This window comes from Zingiber officinale, chromosome 3B, assembly GCF_018446385.1.
Source record: "Zingiber officinale cultivar Zhangliang chromosome 3B, Zo_v1.1, whole genome shotgun sequence".
Classification (NCBI taxonomy): domain Eukaryota; kingdom Viridiplantae; phylum Streptophyta; class Magnoliopsida; order Zingiberales; family Zingiberaceae; genus Zingiber; species Zingiber officinale.
Window position 1 is genome coordinate 13,294,562 of NC_055991.1, and position 13,618 is coordinate 13,308,179.

Sequence of the window (13,618 nt, forward strand, 5' to 3'; positions counted from 1 at the left end):
CGGCCTCGCCACCTCCTCCTCGCGGCCTCTACTTTCAGCCATCTTCACTGCCTCCTCCTAGTCGCCTCGACTTTCAGCGATCTTTGTTGCCTCCTTCTAACCAGCGCCTCCTCCTCGCCACCTCGACTTTCATCCATCTTCGCTGCCTCCTCACTAGTGCCTCCTCACTTCTGCTGCTGGAATCATCAACACAAAATGACATGATGGATAAAGGTACGACAAACTATTTCCTTTATATGCAACAACGACATAGACAAAAGTGTTGTTTTTGTTGCTCAAGCAAGGAACAAGCTGATACAAACTCTGGGCCTCGATTCTTCTCCTACAACTCATGAAACTTGCCCACCAACTATTTTGGTAATGGTCGAAGCCAGAGCTTGAAAGATCGGAGGGTGACAAAGATTGGGAAGGGAGGCCACAGCTTCCGCTCGCAAACTTCGGATCCACCAAGCGGATCGTGCCGCTTTTGTAAGATAGCTGAGTGATCAAGTAGTGTGTGGAGCCGATGGAGATGGTGGCTTTGTCGCCGTCGCAGGTGAGCTCGTACATCCGATCCCCGCACTGAGGCGGATCAGTTGTTCGACGAAATGGGTGGCTGATGTCGTGGAACAGACCGCAAGAGAAGGGAGCACAAGCTTCTTGGCTCCACTGCTGCTGCTGCTGCCCCGTAGCTGTAACAGCAGCCTGGGACAGGAGGAGGAAGAGTAGCGGCAGAAGCATAAGTATGGCCTCCTCCACGCTTCCTATCTCCCAATCCTAAGCTTTCTGTGCTTGAGCACGCCTCATCCTTGCCTCCCTTTCTGGTCCGGTTCGTTTCGCCCTCCCTCACCATCACCGGAGAGAGGCCTCCTACCGGAAGCCCCTGTGCACCATGGTCGTCACGGCGACCACCGCAGAGATGCCGAAGAAGCGGCAGGCCTCCCGGGACCGCTCGTTCGTTGACGAGATGAGGACCGTTGCTATGAAGCTGCACACCAAGGAATAGCACGGTGCATTGCATCTGTTGGCCTTTATGTTCCAGGGGGTACTGCAGTCTTACCCTCAACTGCTTTGATGCTCTCGGTGGTATAGTATCCTTGTTTACAATATCCAATGTTGTAGTCATAGTGAATTTTGATACATTTAGGCAAAAGGATCTGGTTTAACTTTCAATTTATTTATGTATGCACCAGCCTCCACAGATTGCCGGGTGCAAAACCATTGTTCTAGCAACTCCGCCTGGTCGTGATGGCAGTATTTGCAAGGTAGCCTTAAAAAATAATCTATCATCACTATCCCTACACTGGTTTTCCATGTTAAGACATAGGTTAACATGATTATGTGACAACAGGAAGTGTTATATTGTGCAAAGAAAGCTGGCGTCACCCACATTCTAAAAGCTGGGGGAGCTCAGGTTCGTCAATTTCTAACCCTTTTCATTCTTTTTTTCTTCAACAAGTCTTTTCTCACAATGGTATCTATGCATTCTATCTTAGGCGATCTCAGCGATGGCTTGGGGAACATCATCTTGCCCAAAGGTAATCCTTACAAACATCTAATACGTTGATTGCAAACCCTCACCATTGAAAGTTGCATCTCTTGTTTGGCAGTATTTTCAAGTTTCTTCTGTCTTTGCTTTATCTGGATTGTAATTTTGTGCTTTGTATATGTAGCTTGATTTTGAGGTGGTATCTCTTTATCATTTTGGGAAACTTAATAGTGATAGCTGGGCATCTTGGCTAGAAAGAGTAGGAACTAGGAACACTAGCACTAACTCATCTTCTACTTTTACAAACTTTTTTACAGGAGAGCTATCTTGCATACAAAATCATCATTTTTGCAATCTTGAACACAAACTATTATTCTCATGCTTCAATTATATATATACATATATATAACTTTTTTCATCATTATGAGCCTTGTTTCATGAATATGATACTATATTACGGTGGATTTTGTTGCCTGAGCATTGTGTGCAAATTTCTCTGCTGCATTCTATATTTGAATCTCTCATTTAGTTAGTACAAAAACATTTGGAATGTAGGCGTTCTGAACCAACGGAGTTAGTGTTGCTAGTGTTGCTTATTTTATTTCCATTGAGTAACGAACATTTAATTAAGCTTTGCACTCAAGATTTTGATTTGTGTATTTCAGACATCAGCTATTCACTACCCCCTCCTCTAGCTGTTGTGTCAATCCTACATATCATACATGAACAAATATACACCTATATGAGATTCTCTTGTGGTGCAGGATCTCCCTACTAACTCAATCTTTGTTTTCTGTCAAGCTTTTAATTGATACTCCTCTTCATTTGGTTTAAGCATTATGTAATATTGATTGCACTTACTTTTACGTCTATGTTTTAATTGCTTTTTTCAGGTTGAAAAATTTTTTGGGCCAGGAAATCAATATGTTACTGCTGCAAAAATGATTCTTCAGGTATGATAATAATTCTGTAGCCTCACATTTCTATGAATATTGCTCTTATCATTTGATTACATCTACTTACCTTGTTTTAGTCCTATGCACAAATGATTTTTTCCTTGTCATGAGGTACTGGAAATGTAGTGATCAATCAAATCAAATCTTTAGTATTAATTATCTTGTTTTGTGGTGATTTTTGGAAGAAGATAATATGTTAAGTAAGAAGATCAAAATGTAACAGATAATATGGCCATTCCTTTCTAGATCTTTCAGGAATGAAATGACAGATCAGTTGGCTCTTCTGTAAACTATTAGCTCTTTTCCCCTTGCAGTTAATCAGAAACTTGGAGCTATAGGTCAGATAAGATTTGTTAGGAACAATCATTCAGCTAAATCCCTGCCTTAAGAATAAAATTGAATCATGTACCTCAGGTACTGTTATTTCCTGGAAAAGTGATTAACAGAAACACAGGAACCAAATTTTATCAAGAAAGTTTCATAGCCAGTGGGAACTATAATAATGTTTATGTTCTTAGCTTAAAAAATTGTGACATTGATAGCCTCTAAATAGTGAATGCAAATATAATTTTTGAGCTGTTAAAACTAGACTCAGGATTGGAGTGGAAACAACTACATCATTGCCCAAGTAATACACAAATCATCTACCATCAATTTTCTTACACTTAAAAAGATAAATCTGCTTTGACCTATCAACTTGGGTGTTATTTATTTGTTTCTCCCTAATTCCGATAACCTTTGCCAGTGTCGTGGCTTCATTTTTGATTCCCAGTAAGGTGTTCAATTGGTATGGATATATCTCATAGATATTGTATTAGAGATATGTCTCTACAGTAGTTAAATTTCTGTTCAATCCTCATAGCTGTTCATTTTGTTGATCACGAAGAGAATGATCCTTGGTGAATACTTTGGCTGATTTGCAGAATAGTGAAGCCATGGTTTCCATTGATATGCCTGCTGGCCCTTCAGAGGTGCTGGTCATCGCCGACAGACATGCCAATCCAGTTCACATAGCTGCAGATCTACTCTCTCAGGTGCAGAGTCTTCTGTTCTATTGTGCCTGTGTTATTAATGTTTTTTGTTGTAATTTTCAGTAGCTGGAATTTATTACCTGAAGACTTGATAAAAATCCACAATGAAACCTTTCAAATTGCTATAAGGATAGTTGTTCCATGGGTTTGGTGCTCTTCTTTTATAAAATCGCTAATTTTACAGGCAGAACATGGTCCTGATTCAGGTAGTTCTTGTCATTGCTGGAGATGGTGTCAATGTTGATGCAATTTTAGCTGAAGTGAGCAAACAATGTGATAGCCTTCCTAGGGGAGAATTTGCTTCAAAATCACTTGGTCATAGCTTTGTTGTATTTTGTTGGTTGCTTATGAAATTTTGTTGGTTGCTTATGAAATTTCTTCGGAATGTTATAGATATTATTTTTGAATGTTAGAAAATTGTATATTAAATTTTATTTTGAAATTTAGTATTTTGAATGCTTTATAATATTGGAAAATTGTGTATTAATTTTTTTTTTATTTTTTTTCTAAAAAAGACAACGATTTTTCACCGTTGTCGTAGATAGTTTAAAATTGTTGTTGAAGACCCTGTTATTAAAGGTAGACACTCAAAGACAACGGTGAAAAACTGTTGTCTTTGAAGGAAAAGACAACAGTTTTTCACCGTTGTAAAAAATGTTGTCTTTGCCTTCAAAGACAACGGTTAAAAACTGTTGTCTTTTGCCACCCCTTTTAACAACACGGCCTTTAACAACAGTTCAAAATGGCCTACGACAACGGTGAAAAACCGTTGTTGTTTGACTTTTTTCTTGTAGTGCTAATACTTAATTACACTACGTCTATTCTGATGGTTTGTTCCTTTCCATCTTAGTCGTGAGCAACTGTTTATAATTTATAGAGAACCGACAACATGATCTTCTAAGTGTGACTCCACACTCCATGTTATCTACTATATAAATTAATTGAACAATTACATTTAACAAATAAATGTAAACATTTGACCAATGTGATTCTTTATTTCAAAATAAATGTATACAAAAGCTAAACTTTTAAGTATACACTCCAACAATCTCCCACTTATACTAAAAGTCTAAGCTGTCATATCTGTTGTCATACATCTAATTCCCATCCCCTCCACATGCCGATCAAAAGCTTTCGCCGGAAGGGCCTTAGTGAAAGGATCTGCCAGGTTATCTGCTGATGCTATCTTGGCGACGACAACTTCTCCTCGCTTGACGATGTCTCGTATCAGGTGGTACTTGCGCTCTATATGTTTACTTTCCTTATGGGCTCATGGTTCCTTCGAGTTTGCAACTGCTCCACTATTATCACAATAAATTGTGACGATCTTGGGCAAAACAGGAATCACATCTAAGTCCATTAGAAAGTTCCTGAGCTATACAGCTTCTTTGGCTGCCACATACTCAGCTTCCATGGTTGAGTCTGAGACGCATTTCTGCTTAACACTCCTCCATGCAATGGCTCCACCTCCTAAAGTAAACACATAGCCTGATGTAGACTTACTGTTGTCCCTATCTGATTGGAAGTCCGAATCCGTGTAACCCACAGGGAGTAAATCGTCTGCTTGGTAAACTAGCATATAATCTCTAGACCTTCTCAGGTACTTTAATATATGATTTACTGCAGTCCAATGTCCTTGTCCAGGGTTACTTTGATATATGCTAACCATGCCCACAGCAAAACAGATATCAGATCTCGTACACAACATTGCATACATAAGGCTTCCTACAGCCGAAGTATAAGGAACTGCCTTCATGTCCTCAATCTCCTTTGATGTTTTTGGAGACATCTCTTTAGATAAGGCTACTCCATGCCTAAAAGGTAAGAAACCTTTCTTGGAGTTTTGCATGCTAAAACGAGCAAGGATTGTATCTATATATAAAGTTTGAGACAGGCACAACATTCTTTTCTTGCGATCCCTTATAACTTTGATCCCAAGGATGTGTGCACATTCTCCTAAGTCCTTCATATGAAATTGTTTGGAAAATCATACCCTTGCGTCCGATAATACCTTGACATTGTTGCCAATTAACAAAATATCATCTACGTATAGTACAAGAAATACCACCATGTTTCCGTTACACTTCTTGTATACACAAGACTCATCCGGACACTGAATAAATCCATATGACTGGATTACTTCATTAAACCGGATGTTCCAAGATCTTGAAGCTTGCTTCAGTCCATAAATGGACCGATTAAGCTTGCACACTAGATGCTCTTTGCCCTTTTCAATGAACCCTTCTGGTTGCTTCATATGGATGTTTTCTTCAAGACTTCCATTAAGGAAAGCTGTCTTGACATCCATTTGCCAAATCTCATAATCGATATGAGCGGCAATGGATAAGAGTATCCGGATAGACTTAAGCATAGCTACCGGCGAAAAGGTCTCCTCATAATCGATTCCCTCTTTCTGAGTGTATCTCTTAGCAACAAGCCTTGCTTTGAAGGTTTCTACCTTCCCATCTGTCCCTCTTTTCCTTTTATAGATCCACTTGCATCCAATGGCTTTTACACCATCAGGTGGTTCTACAAGCTCCCAGACCTTATTAGAATACATAGATTCTATTTCAGAATTCATTGCCTTTTGCCAAGATATTGCATCTATATCTTGGAGTGCTTCATCATATGTCCGGGGATCTGGTTCATGTTTGCCTGGGATCAAGTCCAAAGACTCACCCAAAAACATGAATCTCTCGGGCTGCCTCACAACCCTCCCACTATGACGAGGCACCGTCTGTGGTTGTGTATCATGTGTGACGCGTGTTGCAGTCTCTTGTGGTACTTCATCTTGTACTGTTGGTACTGAAGTAGTCGTGTCCTCTCTAAGTTCTTCTAGAACAATTTTACTACTGGGCTTGTGATCCATTATATAGTCTTCTTCTAAAAACTGGGCATTGGTGCTAACAATGACCTTCTGGTCTTTAGAACTATAAAATATACCGTCTTTCGTTCCTCTGGGATACCCCACAAACATACGAACTTCTGTACGAGATTCTAACTTATCAGCATCTTGTTTCAGCACATGTGCTGGACTACCCCAAATCCGAATATGTCTTAGACTGGGCTTCCGCCCATTCCATAATTCTGTGGGAGTAGAAGATACTGATTTAGAAGTTACTAAGTTCAGAATGTGCGCTGCTGTTTCCAGAGCGTATCCCCAAAACGAATTTGGTAATTCTGAATAACTCATCATCGATCTAACCATTTCCATAAGAGTCCTATTCCTTCGTTCTGCCACACCATTCTGTTGGGGTGCACCAGGTGCGGACAATTGGGATTGAATCCTGGCCTCTGATAAGTAATTCCTAAACTCTCCTAAGAGGTATTCGCCATCACGATCAGATCGTAGTGTCTTGATACTTTTACCTAGACGTTTCTCCACATCAGCCTTGTACTCTTTGAACTTATCAAAGCACTCAAACTTGTGGCGCATTAGGTAAATGTATCCATATCTTGAATAATCATCTATAAAAGAGATAAAATATTCAAAGCCACCTCTAGCCTGGATAGACATAGGACCACACAAATCAAAATGAACCAATTCTAACGCTTCTTTGGCTCTATACCCCTTGGCCTTAAAATGTCTCTTGGTCATCTTACCTTCCAAGCAGGATTCACACATTGGAAAGTTTTCCAACTCTAATGGACCCAAGAGTCCATCGGCTACAAGCCTTTGAATCCTATTTAAGTTAATATAACCAAGCCTTAGATGCCAAAGATGTGTTTGGTTCATTTCCGAAGGTTCTTTTCTCTTATTAGAGTTAGAAGATATGTTATTAATTTCCATATTTTGCTTTGTGGGAGAAATTGGATTTAAAGTATATAAATTGTCAACCAATGCACCAGAACAGATAATCACTTTATTTCTCTTTATAACCACATTGTTACTAAAGGAAACTGAATATCCATCCGAATATAGTTTAGAAACTGAAATTAAATTCTTTCTAAAACTGGGTACATAAAGACAATTCCTTAAAACCAATTTCCTATTCCTATCAAATGATAAGTAGACGTCTCCCACTGCAACAACCGCCACCTTAGTAGCATTGCCCATGTAGACAGTTATCTCTCTATCAAATAGTCGTCGGGTTTCCTGGAACCCCTTTATTGTTCTGTTTCCTATGAGGACAGTCCGCCTTCCAATGTCCAGTCTGCTTGCAAATAAAGCACTTGCCCTTCGGCTTCTTTATTCTAGCTTTTTGTCCTGCACCTTGAGGTTTATTCACCTTCTTTGCTGAGCCATTTTGTTTCTTCTTCTTCTTGCCTTTCGACTTAGAAGTAGAACCATTTTCAGCATAGTGAATTTGAGAATGTTGACGAAACAACCCTTCGGCTGCCTGAAGTTCTGTCAGAAGTTCCGCCAATGAATACATCCTTTTATTCATATTATAGTTCAGGTGAAAATGCTCAAAACTTCTGGGCAGCGTTTGGAGGATGATGTCGACCTGGGTTTCCCCATCAATTTCCCCTCCACGAACTTGTATTTCATTTAAGTAAGCCATCATCTTGAGAATATGATCCCTCACGGGAGTCCCCTCAGTCATGGTGGCTGTCATTAGTTTTCTCATTGCCTCTTGCCTAGCAGCCCGATTCTGATGTCCGAAGAGTTCCTTGAGATTGTTCATTATATCATAGGTTGTTGGTAAGTCCTGATGCTGATGTTGCAATACATTTGACATCGAAGCCAAGATGTAACACCGTGCCATCTCATCAGCTTTTACCCATTTACTATGATACTGAATCTCCTCTGGGGTAGAATCATTGCTAGGTGTTTCTGGGCATTCCTCTGGCAGTACAAACTTATAGCCCTCAGCAGTTAAAACAATGCCCAGGTTTCTTTTCCAATCTATATAGTTGAGACCAGTAAGTCTGTTTTCTTTTAGAATAATGACTAGTGGGTTGAAAGTCATCCTAAAAATCACAAAATAAATTTTGGTCAGAACTCTAAATTTAGAATAATATTGATTCCTCAAACAATACTATTTTAAATTAATCAACACCTTAAAACACCGTGAATTTTGTATGCCACGATAGTGTGGACGTATACAAATTCAACATTTGTAAAAGGAGGGTATATCCCATTAATTTTATTATCATGTCAACCTAACTTTTTGACAAATAAAATTAATAGTTGGTTTCCTTCGGTCACATAAATAATAGCAGTGACTCCGATGGGGAGGATACTATTAGACGTGCCTAAGTGTATACTATTACTTGACACTAAGTCCATTAATAAGATTGTGCCCCTTCCGAGCGTAAACGAAGAAAGAGCTGTTAGATCGTTGTAGCAGCTAACCTCCCGAGTTAGCTGCCACAGGTTGTTGTAGCTACATGTCGCTCACGGTAGCTGCTACAAGGTGTAGCAGTCATTAGTCAAAGTAGCTTTTTCAACGTGTAGCAGCAAAGCAAACCGAAGGCGCTCAGGCAGCGAAAATAATTTTAAATAAATTTTTTTGCAAGTTGATAATTTATGTACAAAAATATGGCTACTAAAAAAAGGACTTACAGATTTAGCTGCCACAGCTTGTTGCAGCTACATGTAGATGTAGCTGCTACAAGGTGTAGCAGTTATTAGTCGAAGTAGTTGCTACAACGCGTCACAGCAAACCAAATCAAAGGTGCTGCAACAGCGGAAATAATTTTTAATCATTATTTAAGAAAGTTTAAATAGGGAGACGACAATTAAATATTTTTAGGGTAAATCTTTTTACAGAAATACGGCTACTAAAAAAATGACTTACCAATTTAGCTGCAACAAGTTGTGGCAGCTACATGTAGAGGTAACTGCTACAATGTGTAGCAGTTATTAGTCGAAGTAGATGCTACAACGCGTGGCAGCAAACCAAAGCAAAGGTGATGCAGCATCAGAAATAACTTTTTATCATTTTTTAAGCAAGATGATATACAACTATAAACAGTTGTAGCAAGTTATTAGTCGAGGTAGCAACTTCAACTTGTACCAGCAAAGCAAATAATTTTAAAGCAAATATATATACAGCTACAATCAATCTGTAGCAGCACAACAGGAAAGGCGCTGAAGCAATGGAAAGACTGAGCAAAAATAATGTTTGAATCAAGTTGATATATAGAGTATGAAAACTATGGCTACTGGGTTAATCTCTGCTAGAAAATAGGGCAGCTAGAAAAATGACTTACCAACTTAACTGCTACAAGGTGTCGCAGCTACACGGAGAGTTAACTGCTATACGTTGTAGCAGCTACCTCTCCATGTAGTTGCTACACCTTGTAGCAGGCGGTTGTTGTAGCTGTCGGCCTTCCACGTCGTAGCATAAATCCTTCCGACCTTCTAAAACGACCAATCCAAGATGAGCTGGTACAAGGAAGGTTTCCTGCGAAGTAGTTGATGCAACGTTTAGAAGCGAATCAAAGGCGCGATGCATCTTTATACAATTATTTCAGCCATTATGATAGACCAATTTTTGTAGGCTATAACGGTGTGGATTAACAAATTAAAATGGAGTGAGGTGGTAGGATCTCACAGCAGCTGTGCGATTGAAAACATCGGAGAAACTTTTCCACCGGGAGCGCTAGGGACGAGGGACGAGTTTCGATGGAGGACGTTCAAGGAGGGAGTGCGCGAGGGGGAGAGAGTGAGCGGCGAGGAAGATTTTAATATTATACATTCCGGGAGGGAGCGAGAGGTCGGCCAGACGCCGGACGCTAGAGATGGAGGGAGCGAGGGACGAGTTTCGACGGAGGACGTTGAAGGAGGGAGTGAGAGAGGGAGAGAGAGGGCGGCGAGGGAGAGATTTTAATATTAAACTTTTCTGCCGGGAGCTCGAGGTCAGCCGGACGACGGACAACGGAGACGAAGGGAGGGAGCGAGAGTGGGAGAGCAGCGAGGGAGACGGAGGGAGCGAGGGAGACGGAGAGAGAGCGGCGAGGGAGATTTTAATTTGGACAATTTCCGCCGCTGAAGTTTTGAACAGAGACCCGAAGTTGGCAACGCCACGTCTACGCGTCGCTTACTGTCGCGCATTGCCCAACATATCAAATATATATATATATATATATATAAAGTGAATTTTCATCATTTATTTAATTGAAAAAAAAAGTAAGACTCGAATTTTATTTTTTATTATTCACGTATGCGTGGGGACACGGGACGACGGCTAGTAACGGCCGAGCCTTCGCCTATAAATAAGCCGGTGCCGCAGTGTCGCACCGTCTCTTTCGATCCTCACCTTCCTCCTCTGCCTCACTCTGATATTGCCAGCGAGCGAAGGGCGCCGGCGAGGGATTCGATTGGATCGATCTGCGCTAGGGTTCCGGTGGATGTGGTGGTGAGGGATCGATCTCGGTCGATCGTGAGAAGACATGGCAGGGCCTTCACTGCCGTTTGAGCTTTGCGAGGACGAAGTCAATGACCTCGACAAGATCGTGCTCAGGGAACCCCGAGGCTGCTCCGCCGAGGTCCGCCCTCTCTTTATCTTGATCCTTCTCTCCGTTTAGACTTGTGTTTATTTTCTGTTCGTAGAAGCGATCTGGATTCGTTGATCGTTTGCATTCCTTGAATACCTTCTGTCCACTTCATATTCGTGTGCTGGATTCCCTGTTCGCAGAAGCGATCTGGAATCGCCGATCGTAGATTGCTTGAATTCGTCGTATCCACTGTCGCATTGATATTTAATTTCTTGGTTTCTATTGCATTATTGGTGCTGCTGGATCCGTTATAGTCCTTTGCATCTCCTTTCGATCCTTGTCTGTTGTCTCCGTTTAGATGCGCTCTTAATCCCTGTTCGTAGAACGGTAGAAGCAATTTTGATTTGCGATTCTTTTGCATTTCATGAATGCGTTAAATCGAATGTTGCATTGATATTAATTTGTTGGTTTTATTTCATTGATAATGTGCGTTGGATCCGTTCTAGCCGTCTTTTCTTGGATGTTAGTTTCATTTATTGCCGTACACCCTTCCTCTTCATTGATAATTCTTTCTCTTACACGCCTTCTCCGTTCTCCTCCTGGACGCAGCCACCGCCAACGAGGTCGTCTCCTTCCTTCCCAACCGACGTCCCTGATTTCACCTCCGCTGCCGCCTTGCATGCCACCACCGCTGCAGCCGCGCCACAATCATCCGATCTTGATGCCACCTCTGCTTCAGCGCCGCCCTTGCCAACGCAGTCAGTCACCTCCTTCCCAACGATGACCGAGGTTCCTCATTTGACCTCCGCTGCCGTCTTGCCCTGCGCTGCCTGCAGATTCCGGCACCAGAAGTGCACTGAGGACTGTCTGTTCGCGCCTTTTTTTCCGGCATCAGAAGACGGTAAATTCCAGAAGGTTCGCCGCCTTTTCAAGCTCAGTGCTATACAGGAGATCCTGGAGTCCCTCCTCCCTCATAAACGCCCTGTCTGCATGGCAACCATAATTTATGAGTCGGAGGTGCATGCTGCCTGCCCAAACACAGGATGCCTTGACATCATCCTTTGGTTACACAACGAGATCGACCGCAAAGCCGCGTATCTCGCCTTCCTCCGACAACATCTTTCAGTAGTCGCTCCTCCTCAAATTGGCGCCGGAGATGTTGATGAGGAAGTAGAGGCAGAGGAAAAATCTCAGTAACACTGTTTTCTTGATCCATTTTGATAGACATTAGTTACAATTACGTAGACATTTTGATTGACTGGTTCCATTAGTTACAATTACGTATACATTTTGATTGACTGATTCCATTAAAACCATCGATGGACATTTTCTCCTTGGGTATGTGTGTGTTTTCACTTAATACAGTTTGGGTTCATTGTTCTTTTTTCTAAAGAAGGGAGACAAATTTCTTTCACATGAGGGCTTGGAGTCGTCGGAATTGTGGGAAAGAAAGAAAAGGGAAGAATAAGATGAGAGGTGTAGAATGATGATGAAGAAAAGAGATGAGAAGTCTCTTGCACAAGCTAAGGGTTTCATCTATGATCACTATTAAGACCCCCCGAGTGGTCCATAGATTGAATTTCCTCTATGTAGAGCAGTCTTGATCACTATGGGCATATTCCAAATAGGGATGATTGGATGTAGGAACAATAAGAAAAAGCTAGAGGGGGACAGAAGAAAGTAAAGAGGGGTTGGAGTCATGAAGAAAAGATAAAATCGAACTATTGTATGGCTCAGAGACTCTTGTTCTCTAATCTTTTTCCTTTTTGTCTCTCCATTTTTTTTTCTATACACATTCAATAGTTGTTGTTACATATCACTGGAGACAAGCTGCACCAGCACGAACATTGTCCGCCTTAGTTCAATTGACCAGCAGGTGGTACCTATTCTTAGGATTCTAAGAATTCTAGTTTCATAGGTGTAACAATCCAAATTTCCTCATTACGAGTCCTAATAGTGCTTAAAAATATTTAGAAATGCTTTAGAAATATTCTAGAGATTTTTAGAAATTTTTAGAGTATTTTTATGTAATTTTTGGAGTTCGTTTGGTATTTTACCAAAAGAAACAAGTTGCAAAAAAAATAAAATAAAGAGGGTTAAGCCGAGGTTCGAACCAGAGACCTCCGGTTAAGCAAAGCCTTAAGTTGTCTCAGATGACCAGGAACCCAGCAAGGCCGTGCTGATTAAAGAAAGAGTGAAATTAATTTAAGTAGTAGTTAATAGGAAACAGAAAATATTAAGTATAAAAGAGTTTCAGCCGAGATTCGAACCTGTGACCTCCGACCCAACCCGAATCTTAAGCGAAACGCGATAGCCAAGTGACCAAGCGGGCGGTGCTGTTTAGAAATGATAGCGAAATATATTTATGTGGTAGATAGTTAACAGAATATTGGAGTTATAAAGAGAGGAACTTAGGGTTTGATTTCTTCCGAGACCTAATTCTTTCCCCTCTCCTTTTCTCTCCCGACGGCGCGGCGTCTCTGTTGGCCGAAAACCAAAGAGAAGCTAGGGCTTCTCTCCGGCGGTCGGCCAAGGGTTCAATTCGAGAAGTTCTTCCCGTCTTCACGAATCATTTCGTCGAGGAGAGTTCATGGGCACGAGGAGGAGCCGAAGTTCGAGCTATCCGAAAACCCTAGAAGCCCTTTCATTCGGTTGTGAGTTCAAGAAGCAAGGTAAGTTGCTTCTCATATGCAGTAAGAGTAGTTTTGGAGCTTTGTTTCACTCCTTACCATCCACAGCATGCTCTTTTGTTTCGGATTGTATTTGTGCCAAATTTA

At 41.2% G+C, this 13,618-nt stretch overlaps 1 protein-coding gene and 1 long non-coding RNA gene across 2 annotated transcripts; both read left to right on the forward strand.

Moving 5' to 3' along the window:
• The first annotated feature begins 1,189 nt into the window (after window positions 1-1,189).
• Window positions 1,190-3,465, forward strand: LOC121968087. The gene is made up of 5 exons (XR_006107929.1): window positions 1,190-1,244; window positions 1,331-1,393; window positions 1,476-1,517; window positions 2,362-2,421; window positions 3,348-3,465. It is a non-coding gene; the product is annotated as an uncharacterized LOC121968087 (long non-coding RNA).
• A 7,204-nt stretch (window positions 3,466-10,669) lies between these two features.
• On the forward strand, window positions 10,670-12,038 carry LOC122054692 (LOB domain-containing protein 3-like). The gene is made up of 2 exons (XM_042616131.1): window positions 10,670-10,892; window positions 11,451-12,038. The coding sequence occupies exons 1-2, from the start codon at window positions 10,797-10,799 to the stop codon at window positions 12,036-12,038; spliced, it is 684 nt and encodes a 227-aa protein (XP_042472065.1). The 5' UTR covers window positions 10,670-10,796.
• Window positions 12,039-13,618: the final 1,580 nt, after the last annotated feature.